The 27,004-nt window shown below is 36.2% G+C and overlaps 3 protein-coding genes across 6 annotated transcripts; 1 reads left to right on the top strand and 2 right to left on the bottom strand.

Annotated features, from left to right (window-relative positions):
* Positions 1-12,560: 12,560 nt before the first annotated feature.
* LOC103967812 (chaperone protein dnaJ 11, chloroplastic) lies at positions 12,561-13,498 on the bottom strand. Its single transcript, XM_009381126.3, has one exon. The coding sequence runs from the start codon at positions 13,425-13,427 to the stop codon at positions 12,960-12,962; it is 468 nt and encodes a 155-aa protein (XP_009379401.1). The 5' UTR covers positions 13,428-13,498; the 3' UTR covers positions 12,561-12,959.
* A 5,127-nt stretch (positions 13,499-18,625) lies between these two features.
* Positions 18,626-23,067, bottom strand: LOC103967814 (DNA-(apurinic or apyrimidinic site) endonuclease 2). 3 transcript variants are annotated; one of them, XM_048575487.1, is made up of 9 exons: positions 22,738-23,059; positions 22,421-22,630; positions 22,238-22,323; positions 21,994-22,109; positions 21,803-21,883; positions 21,023-21,316; positions 20,777-20,928; positions 19,533-20,218; positions 18,626-18,925 (listed from the first exon to the last, which is right to left on the bottom strand). In XM_048575487.1, the coding sequence occupies exons 1-9, from the start codon at positions 22,955-22,957 to the stop codon at positions 18,854-18,856; spliced, it is 1,917 nt and encodes a 638-aa protein (XP_048431444.1). In that variant the 5' UTR covers positions 22,958-23,059; the 3' UTR covers positions 18,626-18,853. The 3 variants fall into 3 exon arrangements, with proteins under 3 accessions (XP_048431444.1, XP_009379402.1, XP_048431445.1); XM_009381127.3 differs by having other exon boundaries at positions 21,116-21,316; positions 22,738-23,047; XM_048575488.1 differs by lacking the exon at positions 18,626-18,925 and having other exon boundaries at positions 19,614-19,804; positions 19,881-20,218; positions 22,738-23,067.
* A 612-nt stretch (positions 23,068-23,679) lies between these two features.
* LOC103967815 (transcription factor bHLH121) lies at positions 23,680-25,784 on the top strand. Of its 2 annotated transcripts, none has more exons than XM_048575489.1 (5): positions 23,680-23,986; positions 24,151-24,272; positions 24,511-24,638; positions 24,738-25,205; positions 25,307-25,784. In XM_048575489.1, exons 1-5 carry the CDS (start codon positions 23,886-23,888, stop codon positions 25,415-25,417), a joined length of 930 nt encoding a protein of 309 aa, XP_048431446.1. In that variant the 5' UTR covers positions 23,680-23,885; the 3' UTR covers positions 25,418-25,784. The 2 variants fall into 2 exon arrangements, with proteins under 2 accessions (XP_048431446.1, XP_009379403.1); XM_009381128.3 differs by having other exon boundaries at positions 23,683-23,986; positions 25,291-25,784.
* The last annotated feature ends 1,220 nt before the right edge of the window (positions 25,785-27,004 follow it).

The following is a 27,004-nucleotide window of genomic DNA, read 5'->3' as shown; positions in this document are numbered from 1 at the left end:
TTAAAGTCATACCTTCTAAGAAAAAACCTGAAGAGGTTAGAAGACATCAATTTGGACTAAGCATCACACAGAATAAAATATTTCCAACGCCAATTAGCAAGGGGTATTAGTATAATTTATGTAAAGTTTAAAGTAATGAACTCTCAGATCAACATTTTCAACGCGTGTAAATGATCGATAAATGTGACCTCACAAATTAAATGGTGGTGAACATATTCAAACACCGATTTCCAATTAGCTTAAGCTTAATCATTAGTCCATCACTTTAATATTCTGCTTATTTATAAACTCACGTTACCAAACTCGACAATTCACAAAGCTAGTTACAATTATACCTAATCGCTCGGAATGTGAATTGAGTGGCGAAATATAAGATAAGCTATAACGGATGCGTGAACCAAGTATATAGATCTTTCCTAATTGTATTCAGAATTTTATCAATGATAAAAATAGTAAGTAATTTCAGGAACTAATGAGTAACCCGAAACGATTTCATCCTACATATGTAGGTCGCATTATAACTCATATATTAGAACGTTAAAAGTAGATATTTTGTATACATATCAAACAGTGATTTGTCACAACATAAAAAAGAAATCTGGTATATCATGAAAAAGGAAAGTAATAATTTGGTTTGGTAAAACTAGAAAATGTTCAGATCTCTAATTTCTTTCTCCCCATAACCCTTATGCAAAAGATTGGCCATGTATACTTGTTTAATGCACTTTGACAATTTAGGGCTCATTTGAAAGTATTTTTACAATGATTGAAAACACTTAACTTTAGTGAATTAATTTTGAACCTTCTATTTTCGTGTTCGATTCTCTATTCATTGTTTATCAAAAAAAATTATTAATTCTCTTTTTGATAATTTTTTATCCGTCTCTTTTTAATATATAAGTAAAAGGTATTAAGTTCGATTTTTGTCAAAAAACGAATTTAAACTACATTACTTATAAAGAAAACAGAATAACATTATACTGTAATACTAAGTGGTACCAATAAAATACAATTGAAAACATAAAGAAATGATTTTCCACTGGCATTGCACCCCTTAATTACATGCCAGATTCCACTTTCAACTTTTTCGCTTTTTCTTAGGGTTCTTAACTTGTAATGGCCGACTTATACAAAACAACAGTGCTAGCCGACAACCAATTTGCAACATTTTCCAATGATCGCCGACTTCCATATATCATAATATCCAATCTTCCTTCCCACCAAAAACAAAGGCCATTCGAAGATTGCGGTACCAGTGATGAAAGGGAAAATATATTACTCGAGAGAAAGATATCCTAGAATTCTTCTTAAAATAAAAGAATAATGTTAATTCTTAAATTGAAAGAACTCCAAACTTATAGAAAATATGTTGATTCGTGCTGGATTAAGTTCTCGAATCTTGCGTTAATTCCTTCTTGGATTAGGTTCCCAAAATAAGCATGTCAGTGAAGTTGGCGGGTTTCGCCCATTGATTCCAAAAAAGGATGATGATGATATATTGAGTCTATAACTAGACTTCAAAAGTAAGCATGTTCTAAACCGCCTACTTGAGTTAAGCGATTTGGAGTACAAGTAAACCTAGACTCAAAAAGATGCACAAAACCTAGCCCAATAGAATCCTAACCTGATTTTCCCACACTAACACTATCTGGTAGAGAGTCCCATCAGCAGAGGTGGAACATTGTTATTATAGATATGGATTAAATCCAAGATTGGTGGAGAACAAGAAAATTCTCCAAACATTATCGTAGTATGCATCCGTCTCCATCACAGCTTCCGGTTCACCACCATTAGCTACCACGTAGGGCTGATTTGATATTGCTGTGTTTTGAAAAAAAAAAAAACTGCTTCTGCTGTACTGTGAGAATAAGCAGCTGTGAAATAAAGCAACAAAGTGTTTAGTAAACTTTTATTGTAAAAGTGCTTTTGGAAAAAAAAAAAAAAAAAAAAAGGAAGCAGTATTATAGTGTTTGATAAACTTTTATGTAAAACAGCTATGACTGTGTGAAATGACCAAAAAGAGTATAATATTAGATGTGCCATTAATTTAATTTTCTTAACAAATAAAGGTGAATTACTAAATATACTTTATTTTTAAAAGAAAAATATTTATAAACTTTATTATAAATATTAATTAGTATGACAAACTACTTCAATTAAAATATTTACACACTCAAGGAGGAGTGTTGCAATCCTATTAGATTAGGAATGTGATTGTGTAAATCCTAGTAGATCTATTCCTATTAGGAGTTGATTACTTATTAAAAGTTGTAATCTTAAAAGGGTAAGGATTTTACCTATCCTACAACTATAAATAAAGGCACAATGAGATGCAATAGAACACACCTTACAATTACACATATCTCTTTCTCTCTACTATTGCCACATCCCTCTCTATAAGGCCTCTAATTGTTCAGTAAATTATGCCTACAACAATATCACAATTTTTTATGGGTAAATTACATTTTGCACCCTAAAGTTTGAGTGCAATTGCAACCTCATACAATATCTTTAAAACATTTCTATCTCATACATATACTTACATTTTCATTACAATTTCATACTTCCGTTAAAAATTTTGTGAAGTTTACAATTAATTGATAATGTGGCAATTAAATTTTTCACATAGATAAAAAAAATTATAAAACAAATCAATATGAAACAATATATAATTTTTTTTATGTTAAATGGGCCCACCCCTTCAATGTGCATCTGCAATTCTGCATTTCTATCTCCATTCAATTCCGTTACGAGAGAGATCATTGCCCAGGCGTCATCTTCGTCACCATCATCGGCCATCACACAGCCATCACCACTACTCAAGATCGGTCCAGAGATTTTTGTGGCCCGGGGCGACGCTAAAAAATATGCCCTCACTTCATATAAAAAAAATATTTGTTTTCACACGTAAGACATCGATAAAATTATATTTAGAAAAACACTTCAAACTCAATAATTTAAAAACACAGAATAACTAATTTATATTGTATCGAGAGAAGGAAACCAAAAAACTTCGGGCTTACAAGTAGATAGATTATGAGTTTTGTTTTCGTTCTGAACTTTTAAAGTGCTTTTGTATAAATCGTGAGGTATTTTTTTATTATTTACTAACCTTGTTAATATAAGACTAAAAATTTAATAATATTTTTGAGTCTTTAAGGATATGTATAAGTAATGAATGAACACTAAATTAAACCCTTTGATGACAAGTAATATTATTTGCAAATTTGGTCTAAAAAATTAGTCTATGCGTTACTCTTTGTTGAATATTAGACTTGAATTGGAACGGATATTTAAAAATAGCAACCCACATAACTACTAGCTAGTAAATAAATTAACAACCAAACAAAAATTTGTAAAAAATTGAAAAAAATAAGCATTCACATAGCATTTCGAACTTAGGACCTCTCATTAATTTTAAACAACAAAAACCATTGCTTATAATTTAACTTCTTGATCATTTAGCCAAATTTTATAAATTTATACTGTTATGAAAAGAAATTTGTAAAAATTGGAATGTAAATAAACACACATGGTATTTTGAACCTAAGAACTCCTCATTAATTTTAAACAACAAAACCAGTAGTTCTAGTTAAATTTTTTTGTCACTAAACCAAATTTTATAAATTTATACTCTTATAAAAACATATATAATATACCACCCTAATAATTTTGATGCCCCCAATTTTTTTGGGCCCCGGACAATAGCACTTGTGACATCCCACATCGCCCAGGGGTGATCCTTATATGTATTTTCCCATCCCTACCTAGCACGAGGCCTTTTGGAAGCTCATTGGCTTCGGGTTCCATGGGAACTCCGAAGTTAAGCGAGTAGCGCGCGAGAGCACTCCCAGGATGGGTGACCCATCAGGAAGTTCTCTTGTGAGTTCCCAGAAACAAAACCGTGAGGGCTTGGTCGGGGCCCAAAGCGGACAATATCGTGCTACGGTGGTGGAGCGGGCCCGGGAAGTGGTGCCGCCCGGGCCGGGATGTGACAATTTGGTATCAGAGCCTAACCCTGGTCGCGAGTGTGCCGACGAGGACGTCGGGCCCCTAAGGGGGGTGGATTGTGACATCTCACATCGCCCAGGGGTGATCCTTATATGTATTTTCCCATCCCTACCTAGCACGAGGCCTTTTGGGAGCTCACTGGCTTCGGGTTCCATGGGAACTCCGAAGTTAAGCGAGTAACGCGCGAGAGCACTCCCAGGATGGGTGACTCATCGGGAAGTTCTCTTGTGAGTTCCCAGAAACAAAACCGTGAGGGCTTGGTCGGGGCCCAAAGCGGACAATATCGTGCTACGGTGGTGGAGCGGGCCCGGGAAGTGGTGCCTCCCGGGCCGGGATGTGAGTAGGTTGTGACATCCCGTCCCGAAACTATCGAAATGCATAGGTGAAATTACCATTTTACCCCTAGTTTGTTTTGTTATGTTGTTTGGTTGTTTGTGTGGTGTTGACAAGTGGAGGGCCACACACACACACACTGTCTCACTCTCCCTCTCCCTCTGTCATTTCTCTGTCTCTCTCTCTCTCTCCCCCGAGTTCCTTTTCTTCTCCCCTCTACCTTTGAACTAGTACGGACACACACACAATTACCCTTTTTCACCACAGATCGAAGGAACTAATGGCTTAGTTGAGATCGTGAGGCTGTGGGGAGCAAGATCATACCAAAATCAGGTAAGAACTTCGACGTTTTCACGTCGATATCGCCATGTCCGTTTTAGTTACTGTTCATGCAAGATTAATTTAGTTAGTTTTTGGACATTTGAAGCTTATAGTTGTGTTTGTGAGGTTCTCAGGAGCTTGGGAGTATATCGTTGGACGAGTTTGGAAGCAGGAATAGCCTGGTTCGAGCTTGGCCGGTTATGGCGATTTTGGACAGGTATAATCTCGTAATTTTAGGCCTTAAAACTTGTTGGTACATGTTCTACTAGCTCTAAGGTTGATTTTGGTTCAAGAAACGTGGAAAAACGAGTGAGAAATCGCGATTTGCAGGTTTTCCGGCGACGGCGCCGGCGACAGAGACTGATCGGAGAAGGAGACGGAATATTCCGTCAGAGTTGACGGAATATTCCTGACGCCGTTAACGGAATCTGTCAACTTTGACGGAATATTCCTAACGGCGTCAGTTGACACCGTCAGTGTGCACGGCACGTGGCCGCACGTGGGGGCGCGTAGGTCCGTGCCTATTTTGGCGCGTGGGGGCGCGTGAGAGGTCCAAAAATTATTTTAAAAACATGGTTGTGATCCTGAGGTTGTGTAGAGCACGTTGGTATATTCATTTGTCCATTTTGAGCAATGTATGAGAAGTTATTTTGAACGGATGGTTACGTGCTTTAAAGTTAACGTTTTTATAGTATTTTCGCATATAGGTGACACGTATCCCGAGGACGAGCGTGCACACTCGAGGCAGGGGGGCTACGACCCTTCTACATACCAGTGAGTGGGCTTTTGGTTTTCCGTATATACCTATATACATATAATTCCCAGAAATTAGTATAAATGCTTATTCGCTATATGCCGTTTCTTTTATATAATTGGTGGTTATGCATGATTAGTTGCATCTACGTTTATTTATAAATTCAATTATGTGTATGTATATATATAACGGTGCTGTGGAGGCACAGGTAAGTGCCAGGTAAGCGTTATTTCTTATATGCATTCAATAGTGATTAGAGATGCTTAGAGAGCTCATAACCTGCACCCCCGGTGTTAGTGCTCCCGCCTAGAGTAGGGTACAGTCCTTCACGTGTTATTCACCTCCTGCACCACACGCTCAGCTTGGATCCAAGTTAGGTGCACAGTCCTGTCGTACAGACCACTTTAGGTGGTTCCGACTCGTAGGTGACCCGCGATTATTCGCACAGCCTTCACGTGATCGTAGCACTAGAGCGTTTATATGTATTACACCCAGGCTTGTCGTACAGACCACTATAGGTGGTTCCGACTCGTGGGCAGGTTTAGTTGTTGAGATTGAGATTTGAGCTCTAGATTCAGCCGTACAGGTCACTTTAGGTGACTCCGGCTGCCAGTGATAAGTTATTGACACAGTTTATACCTGAGCACTTGCATATCATTATGAGGCTTTGACATGGCATACCTTTGAGCATGATTGGCATACCCTTGAGCATGATTGGTATATTTATACTTGCGTATATATATTTATTTCTGGGAAGTATACAGGTTTTACGGTGAGGGGTTAGAATGTATTTTACTAAATGGTTTTCAAAGAGCTTTGTTTTGCCCACTCACACTTTTGTTTTGCGCCCCTCCAGGTTTTAGTTGCTTAGCAAGTTCGGTGGTTTTCCCAGAGGGCGTCCCGGCATTTCTGACAGACACTCACCGATGTAGGGTCACCTTCGGGTGTACTATTGTCGTATCATTTCCTTTGGACTGCTGTAGGCCTTATGCTCTGAACTCAGCGTCTCACTTACGCTAGCACGTATCTTATTACATTATGTATGCTAGTTTTTAAATTATTCGTACTTTTATATTACTTCCTTTAGCTTCCGCACTGTGCACATGGCTACGTCACTCCCACGTGACGGCCAGCATGCCCTGATCTCGGTCGGGGTGTGTCAGCACTGCCTGCACTGGGCCTAGGTCAGGCCTGCCACCACTACAACATCCTTGAGCCGCTTCACCCCCATGGTGCTCCAGTTGTTTAACATCGCCTCGTACACCGTCCCCAGGCTCTCTTTCCACGATATCTCCGCCAACGCCCACATCAAATCCTCTAGCTCAAGTTGTTGCCTTCGGTAAAAAAACACCAGCTTGCTTCTGTCAAAATTGAGAAAATATTGAATCTTTGCTGTAGTGGAATCGAAGCTCGGCGAACTAGATGAAGCCAATTCAAATCTCGAAAGTTCAGAATGTTGATTGGGATTGGAAGTTGTGGTAGGGGTTCAAAAAGGGGTTGGAATCAAATTATATAAGAGTTTTGATGTGACAGGAGGTGGAGGATTGAGCTGGGAATGAAGTTTCAGGTTGGGGATTAGGTTTGGGGCGACGAGTTGGGAGTGAACGAGTGAGACGAGAGGGAGAGAGCTAGTGAGATAGCAGAGCAAGGAAAAGGACGATGCGAGAGGTGAGGGTAGGATCGGCAGTTGAAAACTTTCATTGAAACATTACTATTCACCCGAGTTTCTAAGATAAAAAGCTAGTTTTTGAAAGCAGCAAATAGCTGCTTCCACTTTTCAGCTGTTTCTCGTAGCAATTTTGAAAATAAGTGCTTTGTTGCTAAGTTACCAAACATAATATTGAGCTCAACTTTTTTTCATCCTTGCTTTAAAAAAAAATTAAGCAGTACCAAACTGGTACTTAGTCTAGTCTTACCCAAATAGCATGGAATATTTAGAAAATTGGAAGAACGTCAAGTTAATTGGTGGCATATATAAAGATATGGTTTCTATGGTTCTATAGCTTCTAGTCGCTTTTAGATTCTTCTGTCTTTCTAAGTGGCATATCTATATTGTAGTCACAACTACAACGTGTCTCTGTGTGTGTATATATATTGTGGAACTAATTATAAAAGTGAGTGAGAGATAGGACGGGAGAGAGAAGAGCTCAAGTGTATGAGAATTGTATCATCATTCCTTGGCTTAGTACTTTATACTAATTATGATTGGTTTTCTTGCTTTAGGTTTTAGGTTCGGTTCTTGCCAATGATAAATTTGAACCATATTATTGCTAGCGAGGTTCAACTCACCCTCTCCGCCTTAGTGTAGATAATATCATTTGTTCAAAAAAGAATTTGGTCTCCAAATCCTATTGGAATTTTACCTTAAGTTCATAAAATCACATTCCGAATTAATAATTTTATTAACAACAATATGGCTATTTGTATGTATGTATGTATGTATGTATGTATGTATGTATGTATCTCTATGGAAATTACTTAGTTTCACCCTGTAAAACAAAACCAAATACAAGATTTCATAAATTAGTTTTGTAATACAAGGGCTTAAATTTATGTAAATCTTCAAACACTGTCATGAATAATGATGTTTAATTAGAATTCATTTTGGCAAATTCATCGGAAATGAAATAGCAATGAATTGAAATCTACGTATTTATATGAATATTAGAGGAATTTACCTTTTACCTATCTTATCCTAACCATTATCCCGCTCTCCCACATAAGCTAACTGCAAAAGAACATTATTATTATTATTATTTTTTGGTATGGATGAATGCTTTGGATTTGAAATGAATTGGTCATAAAAAATGGATCTTTGAGTAACAAGAAGTATTTTATATATGGCAAACAAATAAACGTCATACCTTATAGAACCTCAAAAGTCTGAAACCTCTTGCAACGACTTAGAGAAATAAAATATTTTCAACGCAAATTAGCCGGATATTAGTATAAGATTAATCAGTGATGTAAAGATTAATGTAATAAAGGCCATGCAGATCACTGTTTTCGACGTGCATAAATGATCAATAAAATTGCTTATTACTTAGTCTGAAGATCCCGATACCGGAATACTAAGTCTAAGCATTAGCATGTTTACTTAGTCAATGGTTCTTTCCTAATTATTTCTAGAACTTCTTCTGGTAAGAAAAAAGGAAAATTGTTTCTAGAATTTTCGTATACATGTTTCTCTGGAGTTGGTCTAAATTACATATTTACCATCGAAGAATCAAGAATTCTTTGACGACTTTTTGACAAAGAAATAAGAAGAAGATGGAAGATCGTAGTGTATTTACTTTTCTACGTGTCATTTCTAACCTAAATGGTCAATATTCCAAACCAAATAAATTATATATTTTCTATCAAAGAAACAAGAATTGGGTTGTTATTATAATTTACGTTTTAAACTACTCAAATCATTGGTACTAAATTTTTCCAGAAGACGAACCACATATGAAGCCTTTGGTCATTATAAATGACTTCATGCCATACGCACGAAGCTGAGTAAAAGACTTTGATCCAGAAGTAATTTATATGTATGTGGGTCGGCAGGTTCTCGGAATCACTGTTAATTAAATCATATTTAAACAGATAGATTAAACTAATCAAGGTTTATTACCATATCTCCCTTCTTTTCTTTCGTTTATCTTCCAGTGGGTAAATGGTTGTTATCACATACGTTTTTTTTTTTTTTTTGCATACTCAGTGTGGCAATTGATTTATTTTTATTTTTATTTATTTGTTATGATATATTTAAAAAATAATAATCAACTTACCAATCCCCACAGTCCCGTGACGTTTTTTTTTTGTGAATTTTTATTTATTTAATTTTTGAATTCTTAATAGGATAAGGACAATTTAAGTATTACGAAAATTTCTCTCTCTCTCTCTCTCTATATATATATATATATATAGGAATTTTGCTCTCCGACTCCAAGTAAGTGAAAAAGAAATTCATTCTGGGTTTGTATTATTCTAGCTTATTACCCATTGACGCCTAGTGCGTTCCACAACAAAGAGGTCGAACATTGTTGTATGAGATGGGGATTAAATGTAGCGAACTTTAACGAAAAGTTCCTGATACTGTTTATTTTAACAAAAAATTATATTTTTATACTAAAAAGTCAATCATGGTACTATTTACTTTACTATTTATTTTGTCCTTATCTTAAAACTCAAAGTTTTCAAGTTATTTTCATTAGTTTTTCTTTAAATCTAACGGTAGGATGCCCATTGAACAATTGTCTCTTTATATAGGGTGGTGCTATCTAGACATTTTTATCTTTTACACATTTTTCTTAATTTTTGACCATCTGACTGAATCAATTAAAGAGAATGAAACAATAAAAATTAAAAGGGTGTGTTTGAAAGGTTCCCTCAATTTTCGTTTATTAAATCGAATATATTGATGAGAGTTAATCGACATAAATTGTTTAAAGTGTGTGAAAAATAAAAAAGAATGTGAAGAGCGCAAAAGTTGTATATACTCACAGGGCTAGTTTACACCCATCTCCATCATACCTTCCGGTCCACCACCATTATCTACCAGTCTAGTCTAAAACCAAACTAGCATGGAATTTTTGGAAACAATAAGGTGTCCGGGCACCTAATTCCTAAGATATGGTTTCTATGGTTCTTCTAGTCTCTTTTAGATTTATTCATCTGAAGAACTTCTACAGAGGCTCGAAATCTAGGAAGGAATGGAAAATTTGATTTATCTTAATCTTAACTATCGTCGTCACATAAGCTAACTCAAGAGATCGAACATCTTTATTTTGTATGGATGAACACTTTGAATATATGTTATGAATCTACACAAATTGGATCACTAATTTTTATTTATTTGTTAATTTGTCATCTACGGGTGATCTCTCCTTCATTAGGGCCTTAATTAATTATAAATTATTGCAAATTAATCAGTGCGCGGGTGTCTTAAGTTCAAATATAATTAATTAAAAAAAATATTTTAAGACAATCAAATTTTAGTCTGACCTTATAAGAAAAAACCTGAAGAGGTTTGAAGACATCAATTTGGACTAAGCATCACACAGAAATAAAATATTTCCAGCGCCAATTAGCAAGGGGTATTAGTATAAAATTTATGTAAAGTTTTCAGTAATGCACTCCCAGATCAACGTTTTAGACGTGCATAAATGATCGATGAATGTGACCTCACACACCAAATGGTGGTGAACATATTCAAACACCAATTTTCAATTTGCTTAAGCTTAATCATTAGTCAATCACTTTAATATTCTGCTTATTTATAAACTTAAGATACCAAACTCGACAATCCACAAGCGAATTAAAATTATACGTAATCGCTTGGAATGTGAATTTAGGGGCGGAATATAACAGGAACTATAACAGATACATGAACCAAGTATATAGATATTTCTTAATTGTAAGAATAAGGTTGAGAATTAGATAGAAAAATGACTTTGAGGCACATTAATACGTTTTTCTTAAAGTGATATTTGCCCCCACTCTAATATGAGTTTGCTAACGGGTCTAAAGCAAATCACTTCCAAGATACAACAAAATTTGGAATTTTAGTTTAGCAAGAACTGAAATTCCCTTAAAATCTTCCAAAAAGAAACTGTATGATTTTGATGGAGAGAAAGAGGATAAGAAAATATTGTTTGAAGAATTGTATATATGATTATGCAGCCAACATAGGCTATATATAGTTTATATGGTGCCCGTTGAACTTAGTTCAAAGTGTGTCACTTCCTTCAACTGAAAGTGCATGAAAATCAAATAGATCTTTCCAGCATCCTTTCATTTCTACCGAATGGATGAAAGCTTGCTGCCTTTTCATATATGTGCCTTAGAGAAAAAAGGCGTAACCTTCTGATTGAATGATCCAAGGGACATATCCCTTGGTGTGCTTCTTCAATCCAAGAGATACGGCAATTTAATTGCCAGTCTCATTTTCTATACACGCAACCATATACATACATATATATATATATATATATATTTATATATACATTTATATATATATTTATGAAATACACAACATTAATTGTATTCGGAATTTTATCAATGATAAAAATAATAAGTACTTTCAGCAACTAATGAGTAACCCGAAACAATTTCATCCTACATTTGTAGGTCTCGTTATAACTCATATTAGAACGCTAAAAGTAAAAATGTTATATACATGTCAAACAGTGATTTGTCACAATATGAATAAAAAACCAGGTGTATCATGAAAAAAGAAAGTAATAATTTCTCTTGGTAAAACTAGAAAATGTTCAGATCTCTAATTTCGTTCTCATCTTAGCCCTTATACAAAAGATTGGCCATGTATATTTGTTTAATGCACTCGGACATCTTAGGACTCGTTTGAAAGCATTTTTGAAATAACCGAAAACGTTTTTGGTGAATTAATTTTGAACCTCCTAAAAAGTTTTCATGTTCGATTCTCCATTCATTTTTTACCAAATGAAAATTTTAAATCATTTTTTACCAAATGAAAATTTTAAATCATTTATGACCGCACGATGTATGATGAATAACTAAAATGTGAATATTCATAGAATTTCTACAATTTGATCCGGATAGGATCCAAATCCCTCAATTACATGGCAGATTCCACTTTCAACATTTTCACCTTTTCACTTTTTCTTAGGGTTCTTAACTTGTAATGGCCGACAACCAATTTGTAACATTTTTCAATGATCGCCGACTTCCATATATCATAATATCCAATCTTCCTTCCGTCCAAAAACAAAGGCTATGCGAAGATTGCGGTACCGGTGATGAAAGCAAATATATATTAGCCGATAGACAAACATTTTAGGATAATAGAATTCTTATTAAAATGAAATTGTTACGTCAATTCTTAGATTGTAAGAATTTTAAGGTTATAGAAAACTTGCTGATTTTTGTTGGATTAGGTTAACGAATCTTACGTCGATTCCTTCCTGGATTAGGTTTCCAAAATAAGCATGCCAGTGAAGTTGTCGAACTTCGCCCATTGATTCCAAAAAAGAATGATGGTGATATATTGAGTCTATAATTAGACTTCAAAAGTAGACATATTTTGATTCCTAAAAAATCATGATCCCACAAGTACCGTATCCCCAATCACAATCTAGATTTCATAATTTAACATTACGAACAAACACTTGAAAACTTATCATCAATACCAATAGTAATATAAAATTGATTACCCATCAAAATACTGAGCTCCAATCTCTACATGTAAATTACTATCTATATACTGTACTTATGGTCTATATTAATCTAAAATAAAAACACAACTTTATGTTGCCCCCCTAATTATGCAACATAATTATAGTAATTATCGAACACTAAACAAGATTTTCAACTCTTTGACTTTTCCCATTTTGGCGCTACTTCTTCTTTTCTTGTTTTAGTGCCCGACAGACAGACAGCGACATCATCCCGATCAATATAATCAACGGCTCTGGTTGCACTATGTTACCTTTCGTATTTTTACAAAATTACCGGTAATCTCGCGGATTAGTTGCTTTAATTTCGGAATCGTTCCATCACCAGGCGAGTCAACTCACTACCAGCACTGATCGGTCTCCCAGTTCCGGCGAGTGTAGTACCCGGAATATCCCGACGCCGAAGCCAACGGGCGGCTACGCCGCATAAATTGCCGGTCGTAATCGGCGCGCTTTTGGGGATCTGATAGCGTGGAGTAGGCAGCGTGAATCTTCATGAACTCGTCGGCCGACGTGTCCTTGCGCTCGATCGCCGCCACGTCCGGGTGGCAAACCCGAACCAATTTTCGGTACGCCGATTTGATCTCCTGACACGTGGCGACGGCCGGTATGCCGAGGATTTCGTACAGCGAGGTCATGGTTTGAGGGCGGAGATACGACGGCGTCTCGGCCTCAGCAGAAGCGTAAGCGGAGCCGGAGGCGAAGGCGCGAATCGGCTGAAATCGTACACGTGTCGACGTTTTTGGAGAGGCTGTGGCGGAGAGAATCGGAGCGGTGAGGAATGTGGTGGAGAATGAAGCAGAAAGCATGATACGGGGCGTTTTGGTATGCGGTTGTGGAATTTGATTGAGGAGAGAGGGACGGGAGGTGGGAGTGGTTTGGCTTTATATGTTGAAGGAGTTTGAGGGTGTTTGGATGCGCATGTAGGTTGGGCCAGACCGGAGTTATAACTAGGTTTAAATATGGTGTTTGGTTAATGCTTATCCAGCTTGGCTGGGATCGATGCTGATTTGTCAAACATAATTATCCTATTTTTATTTTATTTTTTGGAAACTGATTTTTATTTTATTTTTGGTGGTCATAAATTGATAATAAACTGGAGTGGATGAGTTGTATTGATCATTTGGTGTCCTTCCTTAAATTAGCTGATTGGCCCTTTTCCTTTGCTTTTTTTTTTTTCCCATTTGATAAGGCTGCCTTGGCAATCTTTGTAATTTAACTCTTATCTACTGATGTGATTGTGTTTCATTATAAAACTCGAACTAAATTAGATTTGTTATAAATTTTATTTATTTATGTCTAATATTGTAATGTCACGTGTCTTATTATTTGGTGATGCAGTACAAGCGTAGAGGGCTACAAACGTATGCCCTCGAAAAATTAAGTTTGCTTGAGTCCATCAGATTTTGAGAGAAAATCTAAAAGTATAAACAGCTTAAATAAGTTTGGGGAAGCTCATGGGTCTTGGGAATTAAAAACAACATTAATCCAACGCAAAGAGAAAGTTCAAATTGTATTACAAAGTTTATAATGCTAATTTGAAAGCTGATATCGAAATGACGTGCTCTTTTCGGAAAGGTTTATGGCCCCAGATGGAGCTTGGACTCCAAATTTATAAATTCCCGTTGCATTTTTTGTTTTTCTTTGTTCAATTTCATCTTTAATCTACTCAGCCATTTATTCAATATCATTTGGTCGTCATAAAAGACTTTGAAATTTCTTTTGTAAATATAAATTCATTATTGAGATCGATCTCGACTAAGCTTGTTTATTATAGTGTTAGCTTCTGTCTTAGTCAACTAAACCTAATTAGTCACATAACTAATAGTTACTTGGTGCAGAAACAGATTAATTATTTATGAAAAAATAAAGGGATGTAGAAAATGATACCTAAACCATGCAAAGAAGCAAAGTATCTATTTAGAAAAGCAAACCTAAAGTGACCTTCCATGAGTTTTAAATTAAGAAGTTTTAAATTTTCTACTTCTCTCACTTTTCCTTCCTCTATATTGTCTCAATTTGTCCACTATCCCTATAAAATGTTTTCTAATTGAAGTAAACTCTTATTAACCTCTTCCCTCTAAACTTTCAAAGTTTAATAACAACGTATATCATTGTTTATACATTAGAGGTAAGATTCTAAAAGGTATTGGACGCTAGTCGGGCGGCAGATAGGAGCTTAGCGTATAATGAGTGTTCATTCAAATACTCAATAAGTCTCTTTCAATTTATTGAAAAAAATAAAATGCAAACTGAAAATTATTTATTTTTTGTCTAAATAAGAGTAGCGATCTAGGCAGACTAGGTGGGCTAGGCAGGTGCCTAAGTAAGTCTAGATGCTCTTACTTAATTGTTAAATACTTAAGGATTAATCAAGACAGTGATCAGCAACCTAAGGCTTAAACGAAGCTTGAGCGAGATTCGAGACAATCGAACCCTAAGTCTTTCGTATCCCATTAGCTTTTAAGCAGAGGCCATCAAGTAGCGGTTGTAAAGGGAATCCTTTTATTCTTTCTCTTTAATAATCCCAACAATATGTAATGTTGATAATTTGGGTGACATTGCCAGAGTGAGGGGATCACTCATGGCTTCTAGAACCAACAGAGAATGGATATATAAAATGCACCAACCAAAAGAAATAACAACAAAAATTAGACAATGGAAAGTAATGGTGGTTGCATCTTATGTGTGTCCTCCAAACCAAAGCAATACTATAAAAGTATATGGAATAAAGGCTCGTGATCTCTTTCCTACCTACTATAAACAAAATATCCTCCTCAATATAGGATCGAGATTAACTTTGGATCTTTGTGTCTGGAGCACAACGATCAAGAGATCTAAACTATTCAAGTTTTTGAATTTTTGTAAAGTGGGCTAATAGAATAGATTAATAGGGGACGTAGAATTGAAATTGAGTAGTCCAAATTTTTTGGTCTTTGTAATCCGAACACAAAGATCCGGAAGTATTAAAGATGTTTTCTTCTAGACAACATTTTGACAAAAATAAAAGATAAAAATCTTTTGGACAAAATAATTTCAGTGAATGGTGTACTCACGGGTCCTCACTTGTCATTATAAGTGTGTTGCCCTTACAATTGGGTCATAATTCAATGCATATGGTAATGCTCAAGATACCAAATTTACAAACGAAATAATGTGTCACTAATAGAAAATAAGCACGTTAATCAACACTTAAGTAATAATTCAATCATCAACTACCATGCCATTTGGTTTGCAAATTTGGTTTTAAAATTTGGTTTCCCTAACATTATCCTAATTGAAAATTAAGGTTTGACACACAATTGAGTTACATTTAGTTAGATATATTAATTATATTTTTAATACAAGCATTATTCTACACTAATAACGATAACAAAAAGGATTTTAAACCCGAAGCACGAGAATTAAAGAGAAAAACTTTAATGACTAGTGTTACCCGTCGCTTACTCGCATATATTAGCTGTAAGTGAGTGGCAAAAACAAAACCATAGAATAATGGATAAGTGCTAGCTGCCATCAACAAATTAAGAGGTCAAATCCATTTGCAAATGGCTTTGAGTATTTCGGCCAACATAATATCTAGAACCTTTCATGTAGATTTACTAGTGTAGGAAAAAGACCCAACGAGTAAGTGGATGTCATTTATAACCACTATTTTATCATGCAGATCTTTTAGCTAGTTGCCTCAGGAGCTCCTCCCACCCCATGTAAATTTCAAAGGTAATAAAAAGTCCACTTGGATATATATTGATGTGAATTTTGGTAGCTTTTTGTGCTAGGAAGAGCCACTTGAACAAATTGTGGGTTGTTTTGCTTGTCTCGAGCTTGAGTATACGGTTTACATACATGAACCCTAAAATATCTATGTCATAAGTCCAAGGGCCAGGTGCACGGTATCCAAAAAAGAGTATAATGACCCTTTCCCCAAATTGTGGATATAGTTGTGTACAACTGGTTGCGATAAGGAACTGAATACAGTGTAACTTACATAACAGAAATGTTAAGCTGACATTTTAAATTAATTATTTGATGTTATGTGAAAAATTTAAACATATGATACTGTATTATTTGCTCGAGATACCACGATAATGTACTGAGGAATGTAGATGAGTCATTCTCATTGCATATGAGACATTGATATATTCAACGATTTTGCCGGATTATCACACATATGGCACAACAAACCAATAACAAAGTTACACGCTAAATCAACTCAACACGAGTCACATGTCCTCCGTTGCTTTCATTTGAAAATAAATAGGAAAAAGTTTAAGCTGTCACGTGAAGTATGGCCTTCCTTTCACTTTATCCTTTGAACTTTCTTGCTTGCGTAAACTTTCAATCAGGCTCCTGTCACATCTCCCAACACTCACCCACACACACTCCCTTCGTTAATTCTGCCAATTAATAGGGGCCCAAAACCAAACCAAAGCTTCGAGGAGTAAAGTGGAACAATATCCAAAATCTAGATTGCCAAAAGTAATTTTCTTTTTTTTTTACATAAATAATAGTTTGATACTATATAAAAACAATAATTAAAAAAAAAAACTAATAAAAATAACTTAGAAACTTTAAGTTTTAACAATAAGAACAAAATAATAAGTAAAGTGAATAGTACCATGATTGACTTTTTAGTGTAAAAATATGGTTTTTCGTTAAAGTGAGCAGTACCAGGAGTTTTTCATTAAATTTTTATTAAAAAAAACTAAACTTATGGGTGTTGCACTTGCCTATTTTTAATGTAAAAATGTAATTTTTCGTTAAAATAAACAATATCAGAAATTTTACGTTAAAGTTCCATTAAAAAAAAACTAAACTTATGGGTGTTGCACCTGGCCATGGGGCCTAGACCTTAATTAGATCTTAATTAAATCAATAATTAAATCAACATGATGGACAAACTGAGTACCTAAAATTTTTAAGGTCCAATTAAATTAAGATTGAGTTGCTTATTACCCTATCCAATTCCAATTATCCAATAATATTTCTTCTTCTCCTGATAACTCCAAAACCTTGGAAGTTCAAGCCAATTTGGGCACGGTCCTAATCCCTATCCCTAATGCCATCATTTGAGAAGGACATCATTACTTCTTGTGGCCAGAAAAAACCTTATCATTCAACTTTTGCATAACCTTGGAATTTAGTCCTGTGATACTTGACAGTGATCTAAGACATATCTTTGGGCTTTAGGGTTTGAATTATCATATCATTATCTTCTTCTCACGATCATTGGACTTTGTTGATTTTGACGTTTAATACGCGTCCTGAGTCTAGTGAAACTTTGCTTCTAAATGTTGGAAGAAACATTAAACTCAAATCTCTGCTCATGGTTGATTATGAAAACACAAGAAACTAGCATATTTGATCTTCCTTCCTTCTTATCGACAAATAAGAAGGAATAGTACAAGAATACATGACATACTGAGGCATTGCATAATTAATCTTTTTAAAAATGCTAGCTATCTTCTCCATTTGATTTCTCCTCTTTACCTTCTCATTATATATGGCTTATTTCTAGCTAACTCAATTTTAGTCTCTTTGCTCCCTATAGCTTAAAAAGTCTCCTTCAAACTCAATGTTCGCTCCACTTTGCCCATTGAAACTCAATTTTGATCTCATGTTGCCCCCTAAAACTTGAAAGTTGTCTTTATAAAACTCAAAATTCGCTCCACATTAGCTTAGATCTATTAATTTCTTATGTAGGTTTGATTTGGGTGCGCTAGGCTAATTAGTTTTTATTTTAATTTTTTTCATCTCTTCAGTTTCTTTTAAACTTAATATTCTCTGATTATTAAATGTTAAGATATAATGGAGATTTATAATCAAATTTATTGCACATGTGACATATTCTTATTGGGTGTTAAGTCCCACATGTTTCAAGAGGCGACCTAAAGTTTTATGGAGAAAAGTGAGTCCACAAGTCAAAATGGAACAAATTTAGAGTTTTAAAGAGTAAAGTGATGACTTTTGAGTTATACCACGTACGTCTAAAACCAAAATTCTGATATTCTGGAAACATATTTCTTTCGGGTAACACTGCAATCAATTCACTAACAAGAAAATACTGCTACATAATACAACAAAGGAGCTTATGCCAGAGACAATATTTCAAAAAGAATCATTTTAATTACAAAATTTTCCATACCGAGATGGTCAGCCCTACATCGTCCCAAAAAGTAGGCCGGAAACTAACAGCACGGCATCCATTATCACCTGGCATGACCGATCACCACCATCATTTCTGTCGAGGTTTCGAGGAAGCCCATTTGAAATAATTACAATTTGCTTCAGGATTAGATGCAGGTCCCTGTGGGAAGAACAAAAAGAATGCCACCAATTAGTTCATGTCATCTACCTTGCCTTCTGCTATTCCACATAAACAAACATTACTCTTGAATAGACAATTAGATACAGGAGGTAAGAATTCGAAATAGATAATTTGGATACCATCGTCTTTTCCAATCAACTGCAAATTTAGCTCGAGCACATATAAACTTCATGATATCTGTTGTTCGTATGAAGCTTGCAACTGTCAGATGCCCAATGACATTTTCATCCTAAGTTCTAGGTTCTAACTACGGAAGGAAAACTAGTTACACGGTTGATGGAACTACAAAAAAATCATCAGATGTTTTCTACTATTATAACATCAATTGAATCTGACATGTACAAAATAATGGAAAGAAAGGAACAATGCGTTTATAGATACTTGTCCTTTGTCCATACTTCATTGTCATACACTTGAATTCATAATTTCAGCAGACATCATAATATTGAATCATGCTTAACCTTTGTTTTCCTTAATTAAATGCGAAAGTATTATTTCATTTTCCTTCAGTTTTACTCTTACTCCAATATCGTATATTAGAAACCTTTTCAAATTTCCAGCAGTACTAAAGTTAACAAAAACATACCTCAGCACGCGCACAGACATAAAATCTGCGTCCAAAATTAGGACCTCGCTTCCTCACAACCCGAGCAACACAAGGTTCATTATGACGCTTGCAAAGTGGTATGCTATTCTGCATGACTTGCTGTAACCTTTGCCACTCCAATAATGCAAAATTATTCTTCTCTTTGTCCAAAGATTTGTCCAAAGAGTAGACATCTACTTCATCGCTATCCTGAATTGATGCACTTGAGTTCAGTTCACACTGCTTGGGACTGCCACTTTGATTTTCTGGTACTGGAGTTTCATTTGAGAGATGATTAGAATCTGGAACATTTCCCTGATTAGTAGAAATAACACTACTATTGCTCACACTGTTGCTAGTGATCAGACTTTTCTGGAAAAATGACCTCAATGAGAGTTGGGAGCTCCTTTTTGCTTTTTTCTTAGCTTCATTGCCGCACATTGTTTTGTTACATTCACCACCTAAAGTTACCAAGGTGTTACAAGTGGCCTCAATAGCTAAGGTGCTTGAATGCTCGTATGTTTTTGAACAGAGAACTTCAGAGTTTTGGCTCGAAGAACAGGAGTCGCCACTGGGTGTGCAACATTGTTCAGGTGATATTCTTTCTCCCTCACTGGAACTCTCTTTAATGAAATTTCCATCTGTAGTAACTTGTTCAGCAGCTTGTCTTTTCATTAGCAACGACACTGCACAGGACAAAGGGTTCAGTCAACTTTGAGTAGGCATAGAGAACTAGTAGCTTCAAGAGAACAGGTTAGATTAAATTGCCAGATGATGGAAGTGAGAGTAAGAGACCATACAGCATCCAGATGGGGAAGTATGAAACTGTGACGTATTACAAATTAAGCGAGAAACATCTAATTCAAGTAATTTTGTTTTCTCTATTTTATTATGAGACTCATAAATATTAAACATCTATTTACATAGATACAATTTTCTAAATAAACACCGAAGTTCCAAACTTATCCCAATCTAAAAGCAGTTGCAGATACAATATTCAAGTAACCCAAATCATGTTAAACACAAGCTACACAACAAACCCTTAATATATTTGATCAATTAGTAATGCTATTATATAATCAAATTCAATAGACAACTAAATACAAGTTGAACCAAGGAACCAGGTTCCTCTAACTTTCAAGTGTGCATAAAGGGTTTATCATTTATGTCCTTGCACATTTCACAAAAATGTTTATACGGAAACATCTAAAATAATCAGCAAAAGGGAGACTATAATTTCATACCAATGGTTTGTTGGAGACCTCGAACCATTGGAATGTATCTAGCAGATAAAGATGGGGTGCTATGCTGGGAAACACTAGGAATTTCCAGTAAACTTGTGTAAACTGGAGCATGATCAGAGCCTTCGAGTTTGATGTTCTGCCCTCCCTTCCACCTGCGGGCAGGGACAGCAGTCAAAGTAACATCCTAACACTAACAGACATATTTCACCTACATATATGTACCACATGCATGCATTTCAACATTACCTACTGTTGATAATCCCAAAAGCAAAAGTAATACAGGATGACATCCATGCATGGGCTGCACACACAAAAAGCAAGCATCTATGTATCCTATACCTCAGTGAATTTCCGGGTTTCCACCGTTTAAATTGTGTCAATATGTCACATTCCTTGACATGGCAAGTTACAAAGTTATGGCTTTGCAAGTCCTGCTCTTGGTGTAAGCATACCCCTGCACACAGAATGTGGTCGATTCTAGAGCCATAATTAAATTCTTCAGCACCTGAACTTTGTGACCAGCATGTGTATGCTTCTCTTCTGTACGGGAGAAAAAACACGACATTCAGACAAGGTAACACCAAAAAATGGACAAACACTTTCAAGTTTCAAGTAACAATGAATGCAAGACCCAAAACATTAGAATGATGTCATTTAGTTATTCTGACAGTTAAAGAGGAAAAGAGGATAGAGAGAGGAAAACATGGTAAGTTGACATATGGCAGAAATTTACTTTATAAAGTAAAACATTTTCAGCTAATGATCTCAGACACAGATGATATGATTAAACCACAAAAGTAAAACATGAAGTTGAATGGGTACCCACGAACTCTAAAGCGGTATAAATAATGAAGGAGATATCGTACAATAATAACTTCAAATCACTCAACATACATCTGTAACCACTGGCAAAATATAACTCAATAATAATATCAAAACTCAAGTTTGCACAAAAACAAAACAAACGGATGTTGGTCGAGTAAAATATACTAGAAGTCTAGAACTCCTATTGAGTATAAGCTTTACCTATCAGGATTCTTTGCCCTGAAAACATCAAAGAAGGAGCCTCCATTTTCCACCAACATCGATCTAAACCATCTTCTAAATCTACAAGGTAGATTTTCTCAATATATTAGGTACTGAACCCCACTTATGAAACTCTGCATAAAATTACATGCACAGATAACCACTCCATAGAGATCATGCAAGCATCTTACTGGTTGTTCTCAAAATCTGGTTGGGCATCACAACGATCTAATGAAGTGGGTGCAATGTTAAGATCACCAACAACAAATATCCTCCTCCCCTGACGCAGGAGAGACTCCCACCTTTTCTACAACGAAAATCAACATTAAGAAAAAAACCCAAAGAGAATAACAGTTCTAACTTTCGCATGCTGAAAACAAAAAAGAAACTGAACACAATGGCAACTTAAAAGATTAAACGGATCATTTTCGTTACCTCTAAAATCTTGAAAAACTTGAACTTAAACTCGATCCTTTCCGTATCATCACCCCCCGCTCGAGGCCCATACAAATTGAAGAGAACTACACACCCATTGTCATCATAAAGCTTTAAACTTTCTCCAACAAAACGAAATCACAGAGACTCGAACTTAAAGCATGAAGCTAAGGCAAAACGTACCAAAATGCCCATGATCCGTGATAACACAACGCCCCTCGCCATCAACCTTCAGTAGCTCATCTCTCGAAAACTCCTCAAGCCCCTCCGCAACCGCATTCATTTCTCCTTTCCCACTGTCAAGAACCCCAGTGAATCCTTCCTCCGCCACCACCGGTAACGCCACTTCGTCACTCGTGAACGCCGAATTCACCCGGCAAAACGTCGCCACACCTTCGCAGAACCAAATTTAATGCAAAAAAATCAATCAAAATTCGATACTAAAGGTGCAAAATTAAGAGTGTGGTGCGCGCGGTTGACGCATTTTAACAACCACTTACCCGAGTACCCGGTGCGGCCTCTTTCGGAGGTGCGGGTGCAGGAGAAGAAGGACTCGTAGCCCTCCGCCATGACCAAGTCGGCGGTCAATTCCTGCCGTCGCAGCTTGGTTTCCTGGAAGCAGATGACATCGGCGTCCAATGAATTCAGCAATTTGAGCAGAGAGCCGAACTGGGCAATGCGCGGCCGCAGCCCGTTCACGTTGTACGTCACTATCTTCATCTTCTTCCTCTCTTCTGGTTGGAAACCCTTAACCGGCAATTTTCAGGATTTGGAGGTAAAAGAAACCGGAGGTACGGCTAATGCGACGTCGTTCCGAAAAGCCGTGGTAATTTTAGCGATTTCCCTCCGAACTTGTACTGTATTGTCGATTTGGCCCCTAAAATTTTATTTGGACAATTTTCCTCCATCGATTATTTTAAATTACCAATTTCTACCCATATCTTTTCCGTCATGTTCATCCACATTCCATCAACTTTTGTTTTGTGTAAAAAAAAAAAATTCATTCGTGTGTCGCTAATTTTTTATCCCAACTTAGATAAACAAAAATTAGAAGAAATTGACATTAAAATGACGCTAAGGGAAAAACTAGATGGAAGAAACATATCAAGTCAAAGAGAAAAATCAACGAAATAGTCTTTATAAAATTATCAATTTCGAGACATCTTAGACGAAACAATATGTATCAATCTTGTCACTTGAAACGTAATAATTTCAACATTTTGAAGTAATTTTTTAGTTTGACACGTGGTACTTAAATAGAGAACAAAGGGCTATAAGATTTGAGGCAAAAGTGGTTTCAATGGTTACTATTTTTATTTTTTGAGTAGAAAGGCCAAAAAAGTTGAATAGTGATGTCATTTTGTGAAAGAGGCCCAAACATGAAGGGTATATTTGTTATCTCACTCTAAAACAATTTTAATAAGAAATATAAAATTCAATAAAAAAAAGGGGCAAAAAGAAATTAAAAAAAATCCATATCCGGATCGGAGTGGCTTCCATTTCCCCCTGTGGTGGATTTTGCTGTGGAAAGCAAGCTGAGATTAGTGTTCAATTTTGTATCTTTGTGATTCCTCTCTCTTTCTTCCCCCAATTTCTTCAATTTGCAGTGAAGAACAAAACCCTAGCCTCAAAAATTGACCCCAAAATCATGGATCATTGGAAATCCGACGATTTCTCAGCTGCTTCAGTTCCTTCTTCTACTCAACGACTCCCCTCCAGTCGCCCCCACAACTCCAACACCGATTCCAGGTTCCCCTCTCTATCTCTTTGTAGATTTGATTCGTTTGTTTGAATTCAGCAATTGAATGTTTGTTTGATTGAATAATTTAGGAAAAAAATACAAAAATCATTGGTGGTTATGAAGCAGATGAAGTTAAAGTTGTGATCTTTACAGTTTGATTTTGTGTGGGCAGGCAAAGACTTGATGTGGAGACGAAGGACCCGATTGTTGCCAGAAAAGTTCAGAAAGCAGACCGCGAAAAGTTGAGGAGGGATCGACTCAATGAGCATTTTTTTGAGTTGGGCAACACATTAGGTATATTTTAGTTGCTGCTCTCTGCTATTCTTTCTGTCATAATTTTCCGGGAATGGCGTGTTGAAACATCGCAATTTGCGTTTGAGGACAAGTAATGTTATCTTGCTAGATAGTTTGACATGAACTCGGATTACGTATTTTGATCAACGGTCTTGCTAATTCGCTATGTAGTTAGTTCATGGTGCACGTGCCTTAATTCTGAACAAACATGGACGCCCTTGTTATGTTGGAAATGCAGATCCGGATAGGCCCAAGAACGATAAGGCAACCATCCTTACTGACACAATTCAAATGTTGAAGGATTTTGCCGCTGATGTCAACAAACTAAAGGCCGAGTGTTCTGCACTTACTGATGAATCCCGTGAGGTGAGGTGATGTTACTGTTAATGTGTATTATCCTGTGGTTGTAACTTGTGAGGCTGATTATATGCTAATGTTATCGGAATTCTTGTTTATTACAAGCAGCTAACGCAGGAGAAGAACGAGCTAAGAGAGGAGAAGGCATCTTTAAAATCTGATATTGAAAATCTAAATGTTCAGTATCAGCAGAGACTGAGAGTTATGTTTCCATGGGCTGGCATGGATCCTGCTGTTGTTATGGCTCCACCTTACTCATATCCAATGCGTGTGGCTGTCCCTCCCGGCCCAATTCCCATGCACCCGTCACTTCAGTCGTATCCTTACTTTCAAGCTCAAAATCCTGCTGCTATGCCCAATCCCTGTTCAACTTTTGTGCCGTATCCAGCACCTGCCAATCCTCCTGTACAACAGCCATCACCGCAGTATGCATCCGTCTCCCACCTTTCAAGCAAGCAAGATTCCAGGAGCAGATCATCAGATCATCAAAGGGGTAGCACTGCCGAAAGGTGTGATGACTCCAACGATGTGGCAACAGACCTTGAACTTAAGATGCCAGGATCTTCAACACCACAGGTTAGTTGTAACTTTTAAAGTTATAAAAGCAGCAGAAATGCTTTTTGCATAGAAGATGCAAAATTTACTGAATGGGGTTTTACAGGATTCATCTTCTGCAGTTAAGAAGGCCAAGCAATCACAGAGGAAAGATAGGAGTGTTACAGATGGATGCTCATCAAGTAGGCATTCTATATCTCAAGTTGTTCAGGATAGCTCCTCCAACAGCGTAGGTGACGTCCCTAAGCCTAACAAATGAAGTTTCATTGTCTGTACTTCTGACTTCATCGAACTGCTAACATTGCAAAAGCCTGTGTTTTCTGTGAAACCCTGATACCCAACACCTCCAAAGTCGAAGACTTCAGTATCCAAGCAAGTAAGGGTTTTCTTTGGCTAGTCACAAGTTTTCACAGCATCATCAACCATAAAGTTGGATTCTGCCTTTCGGTAATTTCTAGGGTAGCCTGAAAACTGTTTTTAATTGTTCTAATCCCATGTAGGCTCAAACCCACTGATTGATAATATAGAGGTTTATCTATATGTAAATTATTGTGATCGTCACCTCTATCAAGTAAATGAGCACTACAAAATATACTTGAATAGTATAGCACCTTTGACAGCCCTTAATGTTAGTGAGGAACAGTTTTATAGGAAAAAAAAAACTCTTCGCCCCTATCATTGGTCCCGATAATTACAGTCGGGTGCAATAACGGTTAGTGGAGGGGTTGTTTTTCTTCAAAATGGTGTTGTTAAGTGTTTTTCTTCCATTACTAAAAGGTTGTTTGGGAAACCATACCAATTATCCAATTTCATAGGGTTGAGTAAGGAACAGAGATCTGTGCTTGTTCAATGTCGTTGACGATCGGAAGTGTGGGGCAGGGGTGGTAGGAACCGCGAATGGAGAGCTGCTGCATCGAGTAACCTTGCAATGACATTATATTTGTAGATATATGTTCTTTAGAGATGAGCACTTGTAACTCTTGTTATATTTCTCTTTCCCGACAGAGATGATGGAAGTGGTTGGTTGGGAGGGTGAATTTCTTTGATGGCTCTTTTGGCGTTTTATTTATGAGTTTTTTAAAACTATTTATTTTATTTTAATTTAATAAATTTGATAATAGGGTGCAAAGAGATGTTTAGTGAGGGTAGTTTAGGAAATGATGTGTCACCAATGAGAAATAAATTTGATAATAGGGTGCAAAGATGAAGCAAGAAAGTGTGATATTGTGACTACGAATAATGCTACGGAGACTAAATTTGTAAACAAAATTTGCAAAGTAAATGATGTGTCATCAATGGAAAATGAACGCGTTGATTAACACTTAAGTAATAATTCAATCATCAACTTCTATGTCATTTAGTTTACAAAATTTTGTGTACAAATTTAATCTCTCTAGCATTACTGTGGTAATATAAAGCAAAACAGTTTTATTATCCATTAGAGACCTGCAGGGTTTTTTCCGCGCTTGAACGGTGTCGTTTTAGGAACCGACCGTTTAAAACCTCATTAGCTCGTCAGTTAGGGTTACTTAAAGGTTTTTAAAACATCCAAACAAGGGTTTTTTCTCTTCAACTCCGTGTTCCGAATTCAAATCCTTTTTCCTTTTTTTAGTATAATTTAAAGTAGTAATATTGCTTAAGGAACTAGTTTTATAAGTGGTCATGGACGCAGTTTGTCTCACAAGGCAAAACTTTAGAAAGGATAAACCAAGATCTTCAACTTTAACATCTTATTGTAATTCTCCTGACCAAAATGTTGAGGCAGCATCGATATGTAAAAGGTACTCAAAATACTTAGAAAAAAACTTCTATAAAGTAAT

Source organism: the organism of the source record quoted next, unplaced genomic scaffold (genome assembly GCF_019419815.1).
Source record: "Pyrus x bretschneideri cultivar Hongxiangsu unplaced genomic scaffold, Pyrus_bretschneideri_v1 Contig8, whole genome shotgun sequence".
NCBI classification, from domain to species: domain Eukaryota; kingdom Viridiplantae; phylum Streptophyta; class Magnoliopsida; order Rosales; family Rosaceae; genus Pyrus; species Pyrus x bretschneideri.
Note: the sequence above shows the minus strand (reverse complement) of the source record. Positions and strands in the feature narration are given on the sequence as shown.